At 42.8% G+C, this 23304-nt stretch overlaps 1 protein-coding gene across 2 annotated transcripts in view; it reads left to right on the top strand.

The window, feature by feature from the left end:
- LOC129697948 (protocadherin-9) overlaps positions 1 to 23304 on the top strand; it is a 756718-nt gene that overhangs the window by 450404 nt on the left and 283010 nt on the right. Inside the window, exons 2-3 of one of the 2 annotated variants that reach the window (XM_055636691.1) lie at positions 4792 to 4993; positions 11256 to 11300. In XM_055636691.1, the coding sequence (XP_055492666.1) occupies positions 4792 to 4993; positions 11256 to 11300 (247 nt within the window). The remainder of the gene's footprint in view (positions 1 to 4791; positions 4994 to 11255; positions 11301 to 23304) is intronic. The other variant, XM_055636692.1, reaches the window with a different exon arrangement.

Below are 23304 nucleotides of genomic sequence, written 5' to 3'. Positions count from 1 at the left end.
ACACAAACGCCACCTGTTCATTTTCTCCAGAGATGTTGCCTGACCCATTGAGTTACTCCAACATTTTGTGTCTGTGTTCACTATGAACAGTGAATTATTTAATTTTAGGTAACTTACACTCTCTCTCTCTCCCTCGCCCACCCCCGCCCCCCCCCCCCCCCCCCCCCCCCCCCCCCCCCCCCCCCCCCCCCCCCCATGCAGTAAATGTCAGTTAACCAGTCCAAGGTTTGCAACGATGGTTCCCTCTTGGGATCACACTATCCCTAGCCAACAATTGGCCTAACAGGGAACCAAATGTAGACATAAAGTGCTGGAGTGACTCAGTGGGTCAGGCAGCATCTCTGGAGGAAACGGTTTGGCGACATTTCGGGTCGGGACCCCTCTTCAAAATACCCTGCTGAGGTCACCTGTTGTTGGCCCTGATTTGTCCCGGTCTTTTCTTGCTTCCAGTTCCCCCCTACAATCATCCCGAAGAAGGGTCCTGACCAAAAATGGAATCTATTCCTTTTCTCCAGAGATGCTGCTTGGCCCGCTGAGTTACTCCAGCATTTTGTGTCTAACTTGCTGATTCAGACAGTTTTTGATTATCAAGGATTCTGCGCTGACTCTTTACTCTGAAACACACGTTGGAAATTTAAACTTGGGCGCAACTAACATCGTCTTACTACCGTGGGAACTCTTTAACTCAGCGGGCAGGCAGCAGTTAATTGTTGCTCCCTTCAGTTTCCCAGGGGGTCGGGACGGGACTGGAGTTGGGAGGGAAAGATGGGGAGTCGAGGGAGAGGAGGGGGAGACAGATGGGGGTGTCTTCATTTACTGGCGGCGGGTGTCTGTCACTGAAACAGGCAGGTGAGATTTCACATCCACCTTGTGTGTGCCTCTCTCTCTCTCCCTCCCTCCCTCTCACACAGGCTGAGAGACTCTGCCTCTGTGAGTGTACGTCTCTTTCTCCCCCTCTCCTACACACAGTAAGACCGAGATACTGTGCTCAGTCCATCTGTGTCTCCCACATACACAGTAAAACTCTGCTTTGTGTGTGTATATACGTCTCCCCTCATTTCTCTCTCTCCCCCCCCCCCCTCTCTTTCTTCCCCCTCCCCCCCTCTCCCCTCTTTCCCCCTCCCCCACCTCTCTCTTTCTCTCCCCCTCCCCCACCTCTCTCTTTCTCCCCCCACAAACAATAAGACCGATGTATTCTGCTTAGTCTCTCTTCGCATCCACACACACAGATAGACCAAGGTCATGGGCGCTCTTTCTCTTCCGCCAGTCACCCTGAATTACATCACTCTGCCTCTGTGCCTCTCTCTCTGTCTCTCTCCCCCTCTCTCCTAAGTAATGTGGCATCTTCCTGCAGTAAAGTCACGGCATTAGTACAGACATGTCTCCAAATGAGCCAATTCAACCAAGGGAGGATATTTATAGTGTTTGTAAAAAAAAAGTGACATCATTTGTGCCACGTGATGATTTAATTACACTTGACAGTTTACAATGTTCATTCAAGATTTAACGGGAAAGCTCGGGAGACGGACAAGTCCGCCTCCCTAATGGGAGGAAGCCAAACAGTCCATGGTTGGGGTGTGAGGGGTCCTTAATGATTTTGCCAGCCCGTCTCAGACACCGTGTGCGGTGAAGGACAGCCATGGCAGGGAGAGGGGCACCGATGATGGGATGGGAGGTTTTCACCACCCGTTGCAGTGCCTTCCTGTCAACTATGTAAACTGAAGATTTCCAAAGTTGCACAGCCTTTTGAGAGGGGAAATTCATTCTCTGTCTTGAATGGGTGGTCCCTTAGTCAGAGAATATGCCTCTAGATTTTAGTTTCACCCAGCAAGGGAAACATGCTCTCTCCACCTAACCTGTTGAACTTCCTCAGAATCTTGTATATTTCAGGATCAGCGCTTATTACTTGAAATTTCAGTGGATAGCTGTTCAACTCACTCAATGTTGCCTCAAAGATGACAACCCCTCCATTCCAGCAATGAACCCAGTGAACCTTTTCTGAACTGATCTTATGCAAACATGTCCCTCCCGAAAATTGATCTAAACTGTACATTACACTTCAGAGCAAAAATAAAACAATTTGCTGGAGGAATTCATTGGGGCGATCAGCATCTGTGGAGGAAAAATAATTATCGATGTTTCAGGTTGGGACCTGCATCAGGACTTTCCCAAAATGTTGACAATTCCTTTACCCCCATAGATGCTGCTCAACCTGCTGACTTCTTCAAGCAGTTTATTTTTAGCGCCAGACTGCAATCTCTTGGGTCGACATTTTACTGCTCCACTACAAAGTATCTTCAAGGCACGATGACTTTGGAAAAGTTTTCCTCCTCACTTCGACAGGAACTGTGTCTCCATAATACTATAGATGTAGTCTTCCACTACTCTGCGCAGTCTAACAAGACTTTACTACTTTTATATTACGACCACTTTAGAATAGAAAACAACAATCCATTTGCTTTCCACATTGCTTGCTGCCAAAATGAACTCTAGTTTACTATAGTGGTGTTTAACCGAATGGGATGTTTTTTGTGCACTTAAGCTGCCACAGATAGCGTTGTGTCACAAAAAAGAGGTGCATTTTCACAACATCCTCCATAACCTCAGAGCATTTCATTGTACTTTACCACTACATAAATGAACTGAAAAAATACTCTGTGGAGAAAACAAGGCAGCCAATTTGTGCACAGCCACTTCCCTTAAAATTAGCTACTGGAAAGTGGGTATAAAACTATGGATGCTTGAAAACTGAAATAAAAACTGAAAATACTTGCAAGTCAGGCAGTATATGTGCAAAGTGAAACAGAGTTAATGTTTCAGAATTAGATTTTCCTCTGAATTGTGGCAGTTCTGAAGTTCTTTCCAGAAATTGTGCGTGACCTGCTGAGTGTTTTCAGCATTATCTTTTTTCTTTATTTATGATTCAAGCCTGGGGATCTGCTTTAGGAGTGTTGGTTGGCAGAAAGAAATATTAACTAGGACATTAGGGAGAACTCTTCTTTGAAATAGAACCGCACGATCTTTCACGATTCACTCGAGTGAACAGACAGGGCCTCGGCTTAATACCTCATCCAAGAGGCAGTAATAAAGCTGGCACGGAACTCACTCAGTGCTGAAATGTCAGCTAGACTTTTGTGTGGAAATGTAGCCCTGGATTTAGTCCACTAACTTTCGGCTGGGAGCAATTAATTAGGGCCACAGTCAAACTAACTTCAAATGTAATAAGATCATAAGTGATAGGAACAGAATTTGGCCTTTCAGCCCATCAAGTCTACTCCGCCATTCAATCATGGCTGATCTATCTCTCCATCCTAACCCCATTCCCCTGCCTTCTCCCCAATACCTCTGACACCGTACTAATCAATAATATATCTATCTCTGTCTTAAATATATCCACTGACTTAGCCTCCACAGTCTTTTGTGGCAGAATTCCACAAGCTTCCACAATGTCAAGCTTCCAAACAACAATGTCCCCACTAGCCAACATCTCCACAATTAGTACTGAACTGCAGGTTTTTTAAATAGCTGAACATGGATTTCCAAGACACAATGTGATTTACAGCTGCCATTATGTCTTGTTCTTGTTGGCTGACAAGAATGAAATTTAATCCCCATTAGGGAGGGCATAGTGGCACAGGTAGTCGTGTTACAGTCTCACAGTCCCTGAGACCCAGGTTCAATTCCAATGCAGTCTGTGTGGATTTTGAATGTTCTCCCTGTGCTCTGCCCCCCCCTCCCACCCCGCATCTCAAAGATGTGCTACTTGTTGTGTCAATTGGCCACTGTAAATTGCCCTTAGTGTGTGAGTGAATTGAATAATCTGGAATGAGTTGATGGGAATGTGGGGAGCATAAAGTGGAATTAGTGTAGGATTTGTGTCACTGAAAGGCCTGTTTTCATGCTGTATTTATTATTCTATGAATGACCCTATGGCACTTGTTCAGATCCGATCAGATTTAGATTCAATTTTAATTGTCATTGTCAGTGTACAGTACAGAGACAACAAAATGCATTTAGCATCTCCCTTGAAGAGCGACATATCAAACGATTTGAATAAATAATAATAAGTGTCCGGTGGGGGGGGGGTGGTGATTGGCAGTCACCGAGGTACGTTGTTGAGTAGAGTGACAGCCGCCGGAAAGAAGCTGTTCCTCGACCTGCTGGTTCGGCAACGGAGAGACCTGTAGTGCCTCCCGGATGGTAGGAGGGTAAACAGTCCATGGTTGGGGTGAGAGCAGTCCTTGGCGATGCTGAGCACCCTCCGCAGACAGCGCTTGCTTTGGACACAAGGAACTGCTGATGCTGGGATCTTGAACAAAACACAAAGAGCTGGAGGAACTCAGCAAGTCAGGCAGCATCCGTGGAGGGAATGGACAAGCAATCTTACCGGTCCGGACCTTTAGAAAGGTTGCGACCCGAAACATCATCTGTCCTTTCCCTCCATAGATGCTGCCTGACCTGTTGCGTTCCGCCAGCACTTAGTGTTCTGAGGTATGGCTCTTGTGCAAGCGGTAAATGGCCATACATGGATTAGAGTTGAAAATTCTACCAATGGAGTTCCCTTTAATTAAGAAGCCATGATTAAACATCTAACCATACCTGTAGGTTTCTTCGTAAATGTCTTTTTTCTCCTAAATGATTGCTTGTTTTAGAGGAGAATCAATAGTAAGTTGCCCTTTATTCTGAAGTAAACGGGGCAAAGGATTAACTCAGGATAGTATCTCCGAATGTGGGGGTGGGAATGAAGCAAAGAAGAGCATTAACGCCCATGTTCTTTGCTCTTCTTTCTAGTCTCAGAGGCGCGTTACATTTCACCTCCCCGATGGCTCCCAGGAAAGCTGCAGTGATAGTGGTCTAGGAGACCATGAGCCGGTAAATGGTGGCCCGCTGATCTCACACCCTCTCCCTCTGGTTCAGCCGCAGGACGAGTTCTACGAGCAGGCTTCCCCAGACAAGAGGACCGAGGCCGATGGGAATTCTGACCCGAATTCTAGTAAGTGACCGCTTCTTCGTCTTCCAGACATTAGTGCTGTGCAATCGAAACCTCACTCAGCTAGAAGCTGCATTAACCTTTTCCTTAGTGCTCAGTTCTTCCCCTGCCAGAGGCTAAGAGGTCATTGTGTCCATTCTCTATTTTGAAAGTGGTTCTCGGGTTAATGTGGAGCTACTGGTCAGATTACTTACAGCAATGTTTCTGAGCCTCTCCTTCCACAGTGCAAAGGAAAACTTGCAGCTTAATTGCCTCTGAGGAGGCTTCATTTTAACAGTGTATAAACTAGGATGTATATGATCTACACAATGTCATTTTCTCCAAAATGGTGCAATTCCAAGCTATGTGTGCTCTTGGGATTCAGCAGGGTTGGATTTAGGACTGTTGGTAGGAAGTGGTTAATGAGGGAGATGGTCAAGCTGACTTCCTTTTCCCCATTGATTTTCTCCAATGACCTCCAATTCACATCACTAGAGACTAGGAACTGTGCAAGTTTAAAAATTGTGCAAATTCTACCATCCTTGCAAATGGTACTTTGGTGAAGCAGCAGAAATAGATGCTGTGGCTATATATCTTGGAACGGACCACTGATATTTGGATGCCAATTTCCATTCACTGCGATATGTTGATATCATTGGTTGTTGAATGGGTTTCCTTACACCGCAATGTTTATTTTGTGCGTGAATTGTAACCTGATCTTCTGTGATCTTGTCTGTTGCAACAGTTTATGAACATTTATCAGACTTAGTCATGAGTGAGATGTTTACAAACCCTTTTTGTGTGGCATTTTAAATTTGTTTATGACTAGCATATAAGTCATTGCTTTTGTAAAATCTAGTTGGTTGCCTGCTGTTCTTTAATTCCAAATGTCTGCATAATTTGAATATTTATCAAACTTCAATGCTTTACATTGTGGTATATTAATGGAACCAACATTTACATTAGTGGGACAGATTGCAAGCTGGAAAAGTGTGCAGATTAATTAGCTTCTGGTCTTGCTTTCTAATTTATGAAATAATAATTCTAAACTCTCCCAGAGCCATGGAGTCATACAGTACAGAAACAAGCCCTTTGGCCCAAATTTCCTCTGGCGACAAGGTGATCTATCTACACTAGTCCAACCTACCTGCATTTGGCCAATATCCCTCCAACCTTTCCTATTCATGTACCTATCCAAATGTTTTTAAAATGTTGTTATAGTATCTGCCTCAACTACCTCCTCTGGCAGCTCATTCCACATACCCACTGCATTATGTGTGAAAGAGTTGCCCTTCAGTTTCCATTAAATCTTTCCCTTCTCACCTTAAACCTACTATGTCCACTTGTTTATGATTTCCCCTAATTTGGGTTAAAAAACTCTTGTTTGTTTATCCTATCTATTCCCCTCATGATCTAATACACCAATATAAGATCTCCCCTCATCCTCCGGCGCTCCAAGGAATAAAGTCCTAACCTGTCCAACTTCTCCCTCGAGATGCTTGATGAAGTAAGAGTGAAGATAATGGATTTCACCAGAGCGGACATAATGGATTTGGCAAATTGATGTTATGGTATTTAGATTGACCAGAAGTAATAGTTCTGTGATGGTTCTGATTTGCCTTTGGGGAAGAGAAGGTGCTTGCTGACTTCCAGCAGATGTGCTTACTGCCTGCTCAGCACAACTTATTAAAAATTTCAATGTTGAGATCCTGATGGATAAGAGACTGGCTCATTTATCAGCTTTACTCCAGCATACAAGAAATGAAAATAGGAACACCTATAGGTCATTTGGCCTATCATGCCTGCTCTATCATTCAATATGATCATGGACAATCTATGCTGGCCTCCACTTCTCTTCCTCGTCAGTTCCTCATAACCCTCAATTCCAAAGTCTTTAAATTATTTAGCTGCCTCCACCTTACCTATATCTAATGATCTCACCTCCGCCATCTTCAATAGCAGAGAATTCCAGAGATTATTGATTTCCCGTTGCACCTCAATTTTAAAAGACCGGGACTTTTTTTTTGCAGCTACGCCCCATTGTCCATGACTCTCCCACTCGTGAAAACATCTCAACACTTACCCTGTAAAACCCCCTTTGGACCTTAATTTTGAATAAGGTCACCTCTGATTCTTCTAAAATCTAGCCTCTCATGATAAGACAACTCTCGCATCTTCACAATTAACCTGGTGAATCTCCAATGAACTGCTTCCAATGCTCTGTATCCTTTTTTTAGGTAAAGGCCAAAACTATTTTGTTACTGTACAGCTGTAACAAAAACCTCCCTATTACTAAACTCCAGCCCCTTCGCAATGAGGGCCAAAATGAGGGGAAAAGAGGAAGTACAACGGGATCTGGGGGTCCTTGTACATCAGTCTATGAAAGTAAGCATGCAGGTACAGCAGGCAGTGAAGACAGCGAATGGCATGTTGGCCTTTATAACAAGAGGAATCGAATATATGAGCAAAGAGGTCCTTCTGCAGTTGTACAGAGCACTGGCGAGACCACACCTGGGGTATTGTGTGCAGTTTTGGTCCCCTAATTTGAGAAAGGACATTCTTGCTATTGAGGGAGTGCAGCGTAGGTTTACAAGGTTAATTCCCAGGATGGCCGGACTGTCATCTGCTGAGAGAATGGAGCAACTGGGCTTGTACACTCTGGAGTTTAGAAGGATGAGAGGGAATCTCATTGAAACATATAAGATTGTTAAGGGCTTGGACACGCTAGAGGCAGGAAACATGTTCCCGATGTTGAAGGAATCCAGAACCAGGGGCCACAGTTTAAGAATAAGGAGTAAGCCATTTAGAACAGAGACGAGGAAACACTTTTTCTCACAGAGAGTGGTGAGTCTGTGGAATTCTCTGCCTCAGAGGGCGGTGGAGGTAGGTTTTCTGGATGTTTTCAAGAGAGAGCTAGATAGGGCTCTAAAAAATAGCCCTGTCAGAGTCAGGGGATATGGGGAGAAGGCAGGAACGGGGTACTGATTGGGGATGATCAGCCATGATCACATTGAATGGCGGTGCTGGCTCAAATGGCTTACTCCTGCACCTATTGTCTATTGTCTATGTCATCTGCCTTCTTAATCTATTTTTTTGACCTGCCTGCTAACCTTCTGTGATTCATGCACAAGAATAATGAACTTCAATCATTTGCAGTCTTGTTTCATCTAGATGATAATCTTGCTCCTGATTGTTGATGAGGTTTGAGTAGTGCCTTGAGATGGGGAGGCATATGTGCTGCATTAAAAATTCCACACAGTCGAGGAGCCGAAAGGAAACCAAAGAGGACTCATGTTATAAACCTTGTGTGTATGAGCTGCCATGTCAAAATATGTTTACGTCTGGCATATCCCTGAAAGTAACCTCGGGTGTATGTGCTTTGCATCATCCTAATACTGAAGGAAAGTAACACAAGCACATGTTAGAGAAAAACAGTTTGCTCAGAGAAGCCAAAAAATTGGGAGTGGGTATGCTGCAAATGTGAGTGAGTAATGCTGAATTTCATTAATAGTACAGGTGCACAACCTTTTATACGAAGTTCCAAATAACGAAAAGCTCCCAATAGCGGACATTTTTTCGGTCCTTGAAGAAAGGTCCTTGAAGACGTTCACCGAGGGCGGCCCGCAGAGGTGACAGCGGGACCTCCGGTCGGTCCTCGAAGAAGGGGGAACTAAATCCCCATTCATAAAAGAGATGAGGGTATATTGCGCGGGAGGAGTTAATAATTGCCAATCTGCTGCTGCCTGCCCGCTGAGTTAAAAAGTTCCCATGGTAGACTCACGATACACAGTGTATCATGAGTCTTGCGTGGGAACTTTTTAACTCAGCGGGCAGGTAGCAGCAGATTGTCGCTCCCTTCAGTTTCACCCCACCTACACCCCTCTGCTTCCCGGCTATGTGTGTGACCCTTTCCCTCCCCTCTCCAACTCCCTGCCCATTGCACCGGCGCGGGGGCTTTGCACTGTCTTCACGTCGGCGATGCCAGCAGGTCAGTGCCAGTCACTGGAGACATCAGGACCAACGGGACACCGGCCCCCAGGCCCACTGCAAGCACGGAGATCCCAGAGACCCACAGCCAGCAGCAGCCCAGCCCCATTCCAACTCCAGAGGAAAACTGCAAACTGGCCAGAGACGTCAGGACCACCAGAACCCGCTCCCCGATCGGCCGCTACGGCGACAAGTGGCAGTTCGCCCACAGCCCGAGCTGCGCCCCCTCATTGGGATACTGACCCCCAGGCCCACTGCAAGCACGGAGATCCCAGATCAGCAACTCCAGCCCAGCCCCGTTCCAACTCCAGAGGAACACGCTCCCCGTAGGGGCAGAAGCTGATGGTGTGCAAGGTACGTCTCGGTCTTGGGGTGGCGGATGAGGGGGCGCAGCTCGGGCTGTGGGCGAACTGCCACTTGTCGCCATAGCGGCCCATCGGGCAGTGGATTCCTCTGGAGTTGGCGGGGGAGGGGGGTATTGTGCTGTTTGATCGCCACCTGCTATCCCAGGGACAGGGAGACATATCGGCTTTTGAGACTGGTGGGCAAACACTTCAAAAGTTCTGCCCACACAGTCAGTACACCTCTCCTACACTGCATTTCATACAAACATTTATTCTGCAAGAAAAAACTACATTGAAGACTCAAACCCGCGACCGAGTAACTGCCGGGATCGAGGCGCAAACTCGCGACCTAAGGGCCGCCTAAGGGCATGTAGCCCCGCTAGAGTGACATGAGTGCGAGAGGTGATTCAATGCTGCGGTCACATTTACAAATGCAGGAATTCATTCAACACTCTGCATTTCATACAAACATTCATTCTGCAAGAAAAAACTACATTGAAGACTCAAACACGCGACCGAGTAACTGCCAGGATCGAGGCGCAAACTCGTGACCTTGCGGATATGAGCCGAGCACTCTACCACTGAGCCAGCCGTTAAAATCTACGCTAAAAATCATCCATTCCGAAGGCCGAAAAATTCCGAATTACGAAAAGTGTCTGGTCCCAAGGCTTTCGGATAAGGTTGTGCACCTGTGTTATCTTTAAAATGTCTCCTTTTGGTCATATTTTCACTGCTTTTCTTTGATAGCAAGAATAACATATAATTTATAAAGCAAGGGAAGAAAACATTGGATGAAAACCAGAAGTCCAAAAAAAATAGCTTCAGGGGCTACAGTCTTAGAATAAAGGGGAGGTCATTGAAGACTGAGGTGAGAAAAAACTTTTCACCCAGAGAGTTGTGAATTTATGGAATTCCCTGCCACAGAGGGCAGTGGAGGCCAAGTCACTGAATGGATTTAAGAGAGAGTTAGATGGAGCTCTAGGGGCTAGTGGAGTCAAGGGATATGGGGAGAAGGCAGGCACGGGCTATTGATAGGGGATGATCAACCATGATCACAATGAATGGTGGTGCTGGCTCAAAGGGCCGAATGGCCTCCTCCTGCACACATATTTTCTGTATTTCTATGTTTCTATGCAGATGTTGGCACGTAAAGTTGTCAATTATTTGCACAGGCAGTGTGGATAGGGTAGGAACCAGATGGGGAGGGAGTATGGACAGATGGAACTACATGCAGGGAGGGGCAAGATAAAAGTGAACAAAAGGGAGAAAAAAAGATGGATGGGTGAGTGTGGGTGGGAGGAGAATTCTGGCGGTGTGGGTTAGCTGAATTAGAAAATTCAACGTTGAAACAATTGGATTGTAGGCTGGATTACTGGTACATGCAAAGCAATCACATCAGCACCATTCCCTCAATTGCCTGCACACCCACAACTAATTATGTCTTACACATGCTGAATAATACCTTTTGGAGGGTTAGGAAAATACAGAATAACAAAGCAAGAGCATAAATCCAAATTGTTGGACATTCTGAAGATCAGCTGCAAGTGGTAACAGGTTTGAGAACTGGGTCTAGAATCAGATGACAGCTGCCTATGGGAGATGTGAGTGGAGAGACTGATTCAAATGCATCTTATGCCTATGGTGATGTTGTATGGTCTTTGAATGTTGTTGATTGATTAAACACATGAGATTTGAAATTACCCTTAATGATGTTGTTATAGCGACAATTAACCTGGTTCTTTTGAATTTATCTCTTATTTTAATGGAAGTGTTAGCATACTTGAACTAAATTGTTTGAGCTTCCCATTAATATAATGAAGGGAGGACTCCATACCAGCCACTTATGATAAGTAATTGACACTAATTTACAGACTGAATAGATTCTTGCCATGTTTCTGTTTGACCCTGGCATAGGGTGATACCCTGAAGTATTAAAACTGTTTTCTGTCTTACAGTGTACATGTCTTCATCAACTAATATAATGTACAGAGTCTCAACAGGTACCTGTAATACATTTGTAAGATGATTTGTTTTGATGTACAGAATATGAACTAAGTAAACCTTGGAGATTTCGAACAGCTAAAATAAGCACCTTTAGAAGCTTCTGAGATTTTATTGAGATTTCACTGGTTGGCTGGGGAAAGAAAACCATATTTGGGAACGTTTGGAACAGAAATTTATTGTAAAGATCCAACTCATTTACATGTTACATTTCCTGTATCCGGGTAATGCCAATATATTGTGCCTCTGTTTCTGATACTTGGTGGAAATGCTTAATGTTTTCTGTGAAGAGTCCTCTTATGTGACCTAGGATTGCACACTTCCTTCCCACTGTATCAAAGATTATTGTTTGGAGTGGAAAGCAAGATACAGGTGTGAATTGACCGCTGCCATTTCTAGGGGGTCAATTATTGATTATGGATGGAACTCATGGCACGTAAAGAATCTTTACTACCGCCCATCAAATTTTACTTGGTCAGATTCACTTCAGGAAGACTCACAAAAGCAGCCAGCACAATCAATTTTGTTAGTCCTTGCTGTGTCCTCCCCTTCCTCAGCCCTCCTGCTGTCTCCTCCCAGCTTTTTTGTGTACCTTCGATTTTCCAGCATCTGCAGTTCCTTCTTAAACAGCATAATCAAGGACCATTCTGACCCTGGACATTCGCTCTTTCCTCTCTTCCATCGGGCAGAAGATATAAAAGCTTGAAAGCAGTTGCCACCAGATTCAAGAACTGCTTATTGCCCACTGTTATCATTCTCTTAAATGCCCTCTCTTAAGCTAAGGATCTTTCCTATCTACTTTGCTGCGACTCGTGCATTATTGTTTTATCTGCTCCTTCTCTGTAGCTGGAACTCTATTTTCTCAATTCTGTTTCATTTCTCTTTTTGCACTACCTGACGTAATCGTGTAAGTTATGATTTGCCTGGACAACAAGCAAAACACATTTTCACTGCATCTCGGTACAGGTCACAATAATAAAGTCATAGCAATACCAATACCATTAGCAACTTCATTCAAACTATTCCAGTATAATGTTCTGGCTTCAACCTGATAGCAAAAGTGTTGTGGTCCAGCTGGTTATCTTCACTTCTGAGCTTTGCGGGTTCAAGTCCTACTTAATGTGCTTAATCATAAAATCTAGGTTGAGACTGTCTGATGTGCTTAATTTTGGATGATTTTTCTTTTTCTCAAAGCTCCTCAGGTAGGTTTAAAAAAAAATCCCTTGTCCTCTATTTTGAAGGAGAATAGATACATTATCCCCAGCATGCTTTCAAATATTTTTATCCCTCCAATCACATTATTATGAAAGACTGAGATAGAAATGTACTCACTGTTTTATGCGCCGAGCTCATGATGTATGTTCATTGCACTAATTTTGAACTCTGCTTCTGAAATTTGGTTGCCTAGACTATAAATCTGAGATTAACGTGAACATTGTGCATTTAGCACGTAAAACCGAGAACAAATGTGTCCTCCAATCTGGCACTTATCGCACAGGATTGTTGCTTCAGTGGTTGTAAAATATCTTGAGCCGTCCTGCAAGGCAATGAAATGATACGTGGGAGAAATAGTTTATTTTGTCAAACATTCCCCTCCCAGATCCCAACTCTCCTTGTGGCCTCTGAATGGGATGATCCTATTGCTGTCAATAAATGGTGAGCTATAATTTCTTGCGGACTTGTATGCATAGGCCACATGGATAGGCAGCCTACACCTAAGACTGGAAAGAATACTTCTGTCCCATTGATGATATGCTAACCAACAGCATCTCCTGATATGTGACATCTCATGTATTATACTGGTGCTTTCTAATGAGGGTGAGGTTTTTATAGAATTTATTTAGTTGCTCCTTTGGACAGTAAGATTAACACATTCTGTGAACTTCCTTGCAACCTATTAGCTACAGATTGAATATTGATTGATATCACACCAAAGGCTTTTGTTAAATTACCTGTTGAAAACTGTACAACTGCTGTGGTAATACTTGTATTCCCATGCTTGGCTTCACTTTCAGATTTGGTTTATAGCTCCATGGAGATTACCTTAATCACAAACCAGCAGTATCCATGCAATTCCAATCAAGACCATACAGGTTGAGTGCACCCTCCTAAGGTCAATGCTTGAAAGCAGCCGAGGTAGTTGTGTTAACTCGTGAGGCTGATGCACACATTGTAGTCTGGCAAAAGTGTGTTAAGTAGTTGCTATGATCCATGACTGTTTGGCCAAAAAATATAATCTACAAATGCAACAGTCGCTGAATTGGCACTATGCCAAGGGAGACGGGGGCTTAGTAAAACGTAGATGGATTCATGGTCAGTTTGAGGGTTGTATAGGGATGAGGATGAATGGATTTGACTGGAGAATGGAATAGAGATGTTCCAGATGCATTAGATAGACACAAAAAGCTTGAGTAACTCAGCGGGACAGACAGTAGCTCTGGAGAAAAGGAATAGGTAATGTTTCGGGGAAACCTTTTATGTTAAATTACCTGGCCTGAAATGTCACCTATTCTCCTTTTCTCTGAAGATGCAGTCTGACTCACTGAATTTCTCCAGCAATTTTGTGTCCATCTTCATTTTAAACCAACATCTGCAGTTCCTTCCTTCGCATCACACTTACAGCATTTGGCGGTGGGGGGAGTGGGAGATGGAATTGGATGTGGCAAGAAGTAGTTGGAAGCTTTAATCACAAATCAGCAATTATTTGAGGGCTCAAATAATTAATACTTGGTGCCTGGAAATTAGTGAGTGGGTGTGGGAGATTATTGAACAAGAGTTACCATCAAGGAGGTGGAGGAGATGGGAGACAGCAGAAACCTAATGGAAATAGGAATATATTACAGTGATCTGCCTCTCTTGAGTTCCAGGGCCTGAGTGGAGAGACTCTCTTTAAATTGGAAAGCTGCAAGCAAGGAGTGTTATGAAAACACATCTGGGTTATCCAAAGAATGGTGCACTTTGGAAACTCTTAAATACATTTCTCTGGGTCAAAATCACTGACAGCCGCAGAAATTTGTTGACCTGCAGTAACTTGTTCACAGCAGGCACTGTTCGGTTGAATTTCTGGCTGGAGTGGATTAATTTGACCTGGAAGATACACACAAGAAGCTGGGAGTAACTCAGCAGGACAGGCAGCATCCCTGGAGAGAAGGAATGGATGATGTTTCGGGTCGAGACCCTTCTTTAGTTCCTTCTTACATAACTCAACCTGGAGATCATTATACTTACATTGAACTCTTGGGGAAATGTTTTTTTGTGTGCATGGGGTTGAGCAAAAGCAATGTTCCTACTTTGAATTTCTAGGCCTGTGTAATTCCTTGTTGGGTGGGAGATTCATACACGTATTAGAATCACCCCAGACATATTAATGGATTGGATACCTCCATTCTGTCTTATACACAAAATGGCTGAGAGCTTATGATGGGCAATAGATATTTAATGATGTCTATAAAGCTAACTGGTTTCATAATTCGAGTATAACCCTTGAATCACAGATTCTGAAATTAGCCAATTTCACCTACATGGACCATTATAATCAACAGGCTTAACTAACAATACCCTGGAATCTCCAGAAGTTACAAAGAAGCCTAGAGGTAGTGGACCACAGACCAATTACCAAATTGGTAAATGGGTTAATGTAGATAGGGGATAGTTGACAAGGATATGGTGGACCAAGGACTTATTTCTGTGGTTTAGGACCTTAACTTGTGGGCCAGACCAATTCTTTTCCATGCCTCTTTTAAAATTAATTGAATTATGGTAAATGGGACCAAAGTGCTCTCCCATTGACATTTCAGTCACTTGCACTATCTACTGTAGTTCTCAAAGACAAGTTTGAGTGTTGTGCTCTCTCTAAGAAGGCCCTCTACATATTGATTAAGGACGTTTTCTTGAACACAGTTAATTGGAAACTAGGTATCTCACAATGGGTCCTCGGGAATATACAAACCATTACTGACAACCTGCCCAGAGAATTGGAAACTCCTGTTGATAAGCAATTCCTGTTAAGCAAATTGTAGTCACTGGAGTTTAGAAGGATCAGGGGGATCTTATAGAAACATATAAAATTATAAAAGGACTGGACAAGCTAAATGCAGGAAAAATGTTCCCAATGTTGGGCGAGTTCAGAACCAGGGGCCACAGTCTTAGAATTAAAGGGGAGGTCATTTAAGACTGAGATGAGAAAAAAGATTTTCACCCAGAGAGTTGTGAATTTATGGAATTCCCTGCTACAGAGGGCAGTGGAGGGCAAGTCACTGGATGGATTTAAGAGAGAGTTAGATAGAGCTCTAGGGGCTAGTGGAGTCAAGGGACATGGGGGAGAAGGCAGGCACGGGTTATTGATAGTGGACGATCAGCCATGATCACAATGAATGGCGGTGCTGGCTCGAAGGGCCTGAATGGCCTCCTCCTGCACCTATTTTCTATGTTTCTATGTTTCCTGCCTTGGATGGGTTGATCCGAACCAACACCTGCAACAGTGCATTCACACTTTTCAACATTTGAATAGATGGTTTGAATAGGTGGTGTGCCAATATGGCTCGGAATCAACACTTGAAAGATTCCTGGGTTTGTAAACACAAACTGGCTTCAAAAAGACAAGATGTAATTTTTGCATTGGTTCAAACCCACATCAAATCAGCATGTACTGGATCAAGATGGCAAGCACAACACACTTAACTGTTGCAACTGATCCATGGCCAAAGTCTAACATTTATTCCATGCAAACATTCCACGTCTCTGATCTCAGAGATGTCGAAAGGATGAGTGGGAACATGTAGAAAAACAGAGAGATACAGCCTGAAAATACGCCTGTAGGTCCTTCAGCTGACTGAGTGCATGCCGACCAACAACTACCCATTCGTACTAACCCTAAATTAATCCCATTTAATTCTCCTCATTTTCCCCATCAATTCTCCTGACCGTAAGGGCATTTAATCTCCCTCCTCACATGTCTTTGGAATGCGAAAGAAAACTGAAGTAACCGGGTAAAATCCACATGGCCATAGGGTGAATGTGCAAACTCCACACGGACAGCACCAGATGTCATTGAACCTTGGTCACAGGCGTTCTGACATGGCAAAGGTTCCAACTGTGCTACAGTGCCATCCAAATATGTCCAGTCCAGGCGAACAAACTAGGTCATGTCCAAATTTTGATGATTTGTAGCTTTGATGATATTGGCCTGAGATTATGCGATTGTGTCAGGAGAATATTCAGTCTATTAAAAACATGTCAGCTCATAGAATAACGATCCCAGAGTTAAACTCATCATTTGAACAGGGTCCATAATTTGTCTGAAATTCATCATATTTTATAAAGGATGATAAGACTGGACTGAGTTCGCTTCACCATTCAATTGGAACACAGCGGGTTTGTATGTAAACTGTATGTAGACCTTGTTTCTACAACCATGTTTACTCTTGTCCGACAAAATCCTATCATAGAAATCATAAAATATTTACAGCCGGAGAAGGAGACCACTCGGCATATCAATAAGGAGCTAATCAGCCAAATCCCACCTTCTACAGTTGGTCTTTATTCCTCTATACCACGTACACCTCCAGGCACTGTTTAATTGTGGGGAGGGTTTTTGCTTCTACTCCACTTTCAGACAGTGAGTTCCAAAATCTCACCACCCTAGAGTCAAAATAATTTGTTCATCTCCTCACTTAAACTTCCTATCAATGACTTACAATCTATGTCCTTTGAATTTGTTTTTATTTACTCTGTTCGGGCCCTTCACAATTCACTCTTGACATTGACGTCTTCAATTATCATTCAATTTCAATTGTGTTTTGTTTTGACGTTGAGGAGAAGTGAATGCGAAGATTGGAAAGTTGCACTGTATGACAGAAGGAAGTTTTTAAATTCTGGGATTTGCAGGATGAACAGTGTAGGTTAAGATCAAATGATTCAAGTGGCAACAGGTTCTCCCATGATTTGAAGGTCCAAATGCCTTGTTTATGCCTTAAAATATATCCTTTAATTCTGTGAAAGCTTTTATGCACAGCCTGAAAATTCAGCATAGGTGTGCTCAACATGCTGTGTTGTAATACTTGGACTTTCTATAGGATTAATTTGTAGACAAGTGTATATTACCCACAACCTACACACATATGGCCACAGCAATCTTTAAAATCCAACTACCTACGTTTGGGGGAAAAAAAAAACAAATACTGAAACAATCCAAGTAGTTTTTCATCTCTCTCTCAAATTAAGCAAGCAAATGCCTTCATCTTGTCACATTCATTGCCAAATAAAAGCATCAAAATGTCACGATAACCCATAAAGGTCTTGCAGCTAGGTGAGATATTTCACGGACGTTTTGCTTTCAGTGATTTTGCCTCCTGTAATGAGATCAGCATGTTTTGGCATGCCATTTATGCTCTCCTCCCTAGCGTTTCATAATCTCTTTCATATTTCTTTATGAAAATTGCACAGTGAGTTACTCTGTTTGATAGGTTATTTGTGATTACTGCTTTGGCAAGGTCCTTTTAAGTAAGTGGAGCAGAGGACTAACATTAATAATTTTAATGGAATTCTTTTGACCTGCTGAGTCGAAGTATTTGAATTTCAGTCCCCAGTTTGTTCCACTTCTTTTAGTATGCTAACTGTGTGAATTTGTTCCAGTTGGGGAAAGAGTTTGCTTTGAATGCTTGTCTTTTTATTTAATAGTACAAGATTAGGTTCTGCACTATTGTTGAACTATGTTGAACAATAGTAGGTTCTGCACTATTGTTGAACTATGCAAGCCCCTGGCCACCATCTCATTCAGTTTCTTCTTCACTTTGCAAAATGGAATGGATTTTAATTAAATGATTCACCTCCAATGGATCTGGGAATGTTCTGCTCATGAAAAGAGTAACCTATTTCAGAAGCAGAGGGATCGATAAACAGTTTCTGTGCATTTAACATGATTATTTTAAAGATAAGCGTGGAGTGCTGGAAATTCAACCTGGAATAAACAGCAGGAAGTTTGCAACTTCCTACTTCCTTGAGGCAAAAGCATGCAACTCGCTTATCGAAACATCTAGATCTTGTTCTTGACAGTTCTTGATGTCTCTGCAAAGTCCACAACCTAGAAGCAGGAATGGTTTACAGAAACGAAAGAGGCAATTTGGTCCGACAAGGCAATATCACCTCTATTTAAAAGCATCCAGTTGGTCCCTTTACCCCAGACTCCCCTTGGGCCTACAAACGCTTGCCTTTCACGGGCCCAGAGTTAGAACGCAGAACAGTACAGCACATGACCAGGCTCTTCGGCCCACAATATCTGTGCCGATAAAGATGCCAAGTTAAATTAATCTCCTCTGCCTGCAAGTGATTCCCATCCCTCCATTCTATGCATATCCATGTGCCTATATGGTTCTTAAAGACCATTATCATATCTCCTTCCACCACCCCTCCTGGCAGCGAATTCAGGGGTTTATCACTAACTGTATTTTTTTTTAATTGCCCCGCACATCTCCTTTAAACCTTCCCCCTCTGACCTTAAAACTCTGCTCTTCAATCTTTAAAAAAGTTTTGACTGTCTACCCTATTTATGCCTCAGGCTTGTATCAGGTCTCGCCTAAATCTCCAATCTAAAGAAAACAGTCCAAGCTTTTCAAAGTTGATAGGAGGTTTCCCCAGCCTATACAGCATTATGGGTGGTCACGGACTAGATCGGCTAAATAATACACGTTCATGTTTTCAGCAAAAGTAAATGTGTAACTGTTCTCAAGTCTTTAATGCACAAAGTGCTATTCATCCAATGTAAATATTTTATTTTACTGCAAAGCATTGTGTTGAAAAAAACGTCTTTATATCCAAGGCTCTTTTCTCCCTGTCCACCTCTTGCTCCAAAAGCTACTTTTGTGAACCAATTTCATTATATCAGTGACAAACGGTAAACACTGCAGATGAATCCACCCCATCTCCTTCTGCATATATTTTGATTCATCACTGTATGTCTCCTTGAAGCATTTAATTGGGTAAATTTGGCTCTCACTGTGAACTCGGTTTGTTCCCAGATGAACTTAATGTTTGGCCGGAATGGTTATATGTGCCAGCAGGTGTCTGTCTTACAACTACCCATTTCAGGACATTTGCTGGATTACTATATGGTCTATATTACTATATGGTCTGCAGTCCCTGTCAGGTTTTATACTGTCAGCCAGAGGTTGTGGAGCTCATTGCTAAATTTAGTGCAGTGACCTGCGCAATTGATGCACCCATACTTGGTTCCGAAGGGACTGAGATTTGTTTTACAGAGGTCGCGCATTCATCAGTAACACACTGTGCAGGTGTCAAGTGACTTCATGGAGCTTTCTGATGGAGATGATTATAAGGAAGCATTGCCCCGCACTGCTCTAACACAGCTCCGAGCTTCCTGTTGAAATGGGTTTAATATAAACTGGATAAATGCTTTAGTACCTGGTATGTACAAAATCATGAGAGGAATAGATCAGGTAGATGCACAGATTCTCTTGCCCAGAGTACTGGAATCGAGGACCAGAAGACATGGGTTCAAGCTGAAGGTAAAAAGATCTAATAGAAATCTGAGGGGTAACTTTTTCACACAAAGGGTGGTGGGTGTATGGAACAAGCTGCCAGAGGGGGTAGTTGAGGCTGGGACTATCCCATAGTTTCATAAACAGTTAGACAGGTACATGGATAGGACAGATTTGGAGGGATATAGACCAAGCGCAGGCAAGTGGGACTAGTGTAGCTGGGACATTGTTGGCTGGTGTGGGCAAGTTGGGCCGAAGGGTTTGTTTCCACACTATATCACTCTATGACTCTATGTGCTGTTGGTACAAAAGGCAGTGGGAAGCGGAATGAATATACAGGTATGTTGGACAGGACCGTACCGGGGTTGAAGATCTGTAGTAAAACTCCTGACATTCGCAAAATAAGCAACAGCTTGTTCCAGACTTCTGCACTGATACACAGTAATGGGGCTGTCCCACTTGGGCGACCTAATCCCCAAGTTCAGGCGAGTTTGCTCTCGACTCATACTCGCAACATGGTCGACACGAGGTCGTAGGCGGGCTTTGTAACTCTCCTTCATGCTCGAGAGTAGTCCCCGTGTACTCGAGGCCTCACCTAGGTCGCGGCGTATTTTTCAACATGTTGAAAAATGCCCGAGAGTAAAAAAAGGTCGCCATGGAAAAAAAATAGATACTTTTTTTACTTGTAGATTTAGTCGAAGTAGGTCATGGTAGATCGTAGTAGGTCGGCAAGGTAATCGAGGGTAGTCGAAGGTAGTCGTACATAGTCTTCATCGTAGTCGAAGGGAGGTCGAAGGAGGTCGTCTTCACTCTCCACTATTCGGTGTCCAATTTTCCCAAAGTTAGTCGTAGCTAGTCGTAGCTAGTCGTAGGATTTTGAAGCTAGTCTTATTCATAGTCGAAGGAGGTCTTCTACATAGTTGAAGGAGGTCTTCAATATGACATTTTTTCAAACTCTCCTAAACTCTTCTAAACTCGCCAATTAGGTCACCCAAGTGGGACAGCCCCTTAACATAGAGATAAGTAATGTGGGCTTTAATGTGGGCTTCTTACTTGTAAAAACGTTATCAAATGCAACTTAAGGCAATTTTGTTTCAGTTCATTTTAATTATATCAGAACATAGTAGCTTGTTAAACAGAGGATGTAGGCCTGCCCCATCATTCAATACGATTGTAGTAGACATCATTAATTTAAATTAGTGAAATCCGTTTGAAACAAATTTATTCTTTTAAAAATAATTTTGAAGTATTAAAAGTTTTTGGATGTCTCTGATCATTGGGCTCATTTGGAAACAGTGAGTGAGGAAGCCTTTCACAACTGTTAGAAGGTTATCAGAGCTGCAGTTTCTTGTACTTAATGTTGGCCATGATTAATTCCACAGCATGTGGTTGGACATTAGGACCGCAAAGATGAAAATTTAAGCATGGGATTTAAAGAGAGGGTCAAGCCTGGTCTAAAGTAATCCATCTGGTTACAGAGAAACATAGAAAATAGGTGCAGGAGGAGGCCATTTGGCCCTTTGAGCCAGCACCGCCATTCATTGTGATCATGGCTGATCATCCCCAATCAATAACCCGTGCCTGCCTTCTCCCCATATCCCTTGATTCCACTAGCCCCTAGAGCTCGTTGGAAGAGCTAGGTTGTTGTTGGAAGAGCATTAAATTCATTGGTGAATTAAAAAAAATAATACAAGTTTGCAGACGAGGTGTCAATTCCATTGCTCTGAAACACTTGTCCTTTATTCCACTTTATGGCACTATTTTGGGCTGAATAACAGAAGAACGTGGGAAGTAGTTTGTATCTGGCAATAGAGCAACTCAGGCAATGTTGATCTGTTCAGTTGGAACAACTTCTACACTCCCAACAGAGCAGCATACTATATAGATAGATCTTGCATTTTGTGTTCCTGCTTATGACTCTTCTTATCGAGCCCACATCACAAGATTAGAACATTTTCATCCAGAGCCGAACACACTTCTTGGCTTCTGCATACAATGGCATCTTGCGTTTCTTGCGCTTCTTGTGCTTCTTGCGCGTAGTGGTGGAAAGATTTGTGGAAACATGGTTGTGACATGATCGCTCTTTCCCTGACCCCTGCTAATGACTAATTTCCACTAATATGTTCATGAGTGTACTGGCACACCCATAGTCCTATTTTGGCAACAAAAGACCATGGACATCCATTTGCTTTAACATGAGCTTGTTTGTTAATTGTGTATATTTGCACCAATGTTTTTTTCTGCACGTTCTTTTTGTTTTCGTCTTTTTGTAGAATTTGCGTGTAATTTATGCATATTTTATGTTTCATGTTGTCTGGGCCTACGTGCCTGTGATGCTATTGCAAGCAAATGTTTCTCTGTACCTCTCCTGACTTGTGCATATAGCTATGAATTCAACTTCACTTAACTCAACTTTAAGCTGTTCAAATGGAAATGGCGAAGTTCTGTCAGTTTTATTGATTTCATATAACAGGGAATAAGGTTTAATATGCTTCGATGCAGACCCAGACAGGTCAGGTCTGTGTGCTTTAGATGAACACCTGCTTCTGGTGCAACCAGGAAATCCACGTACTTCATTAAAAACAGGTGTTGAACTAATCTGAACTCTCTGTAATAATCAGAATCCAGGCACCCACAGTATTTCTGATTAGCCCAATGCTTTCTTCCATGGATTCAATTAAATTATCCATCAGTGCATTTTCCTCATCTTGGCAAAGGTTCAAAGACCAAAGGCTCTTTTTCGTGTCTCATTTGTTTTGGTCATATTAATATTAGTGTTATTGCACCTTTCACATCTAATGGCAATATATCTCCTACTTAGTGAACTGGTCCTTCAGCTCACCCGAAATGCGATAAATCAGATAATTTTATGTAGAATAGGGAGTGCTTTTTAATGAGACAAATGTTACAGGTAAAACCTCACAGATCAGCATCAGTCAAAGGCCTTGGAACGGTTTTAATTGTCACTATTATTCAATACATTTATAAACTACTTAAATAGATCTAATGAGTTTTAAATGCAACATATTTTAAAAAAAACACAATAACATAGCAACTTAAAACAATCAACATAGCAAATTAAATTGTCAAAAGAACATCAAACTACTAAAAAATAAAGACATTAAAGAAAAATAAATAAATTACTCACCACACTTTATTGCAAAGTTGGTGGTATCAGTTTAATGAACAGGATCAATGATTGCACCCAAAGCTCCTTGGTTTAAATTTGTGGGTCAGGTGGTTTGCATTCGCTAGTCTGATGTTGTATGCGAGTCTAGCCATGTTCCAGAATGAGCGGAGGTCAGTTGTGTTGGCGTCTGATCATTAGCGCGTCATAAAAAGTATTCACACATCATGGCCTAGCTGATACCACCAACTTGGCAATTCATGAGAATGCAGGAACTGCAAAGAGTGTTGAATTCAACTGGGTACAGCCATTATGGGTACAGCCCTCGCCATCATTAAAAATATCCTCATCAAATGCTGCTGAAAAAAGTTGACATCTATC

The sequence above is a fragment of the Leucoraja erinacea genome, chromosome 6 (genome assembly GCF_028641065.1).
Source record: "Leucoraja erinacea ecotype New England chromosome 6, Leri_hhj_1, whole genome shotgun sequence".
NCBI classification, from domain to species: domain Eukaryota; kingdom Metazoa; phylum Chordata; class Chondrichthyes; order Rajiformes; family Rajidae; genus Leucoraja; species Leucoraja erinaceus.
The sequence above is the reverse complement of the archived record's forward strand: the minus strand, read 5'-3'. Positions and strand labels throughout refer to the sequence as shown.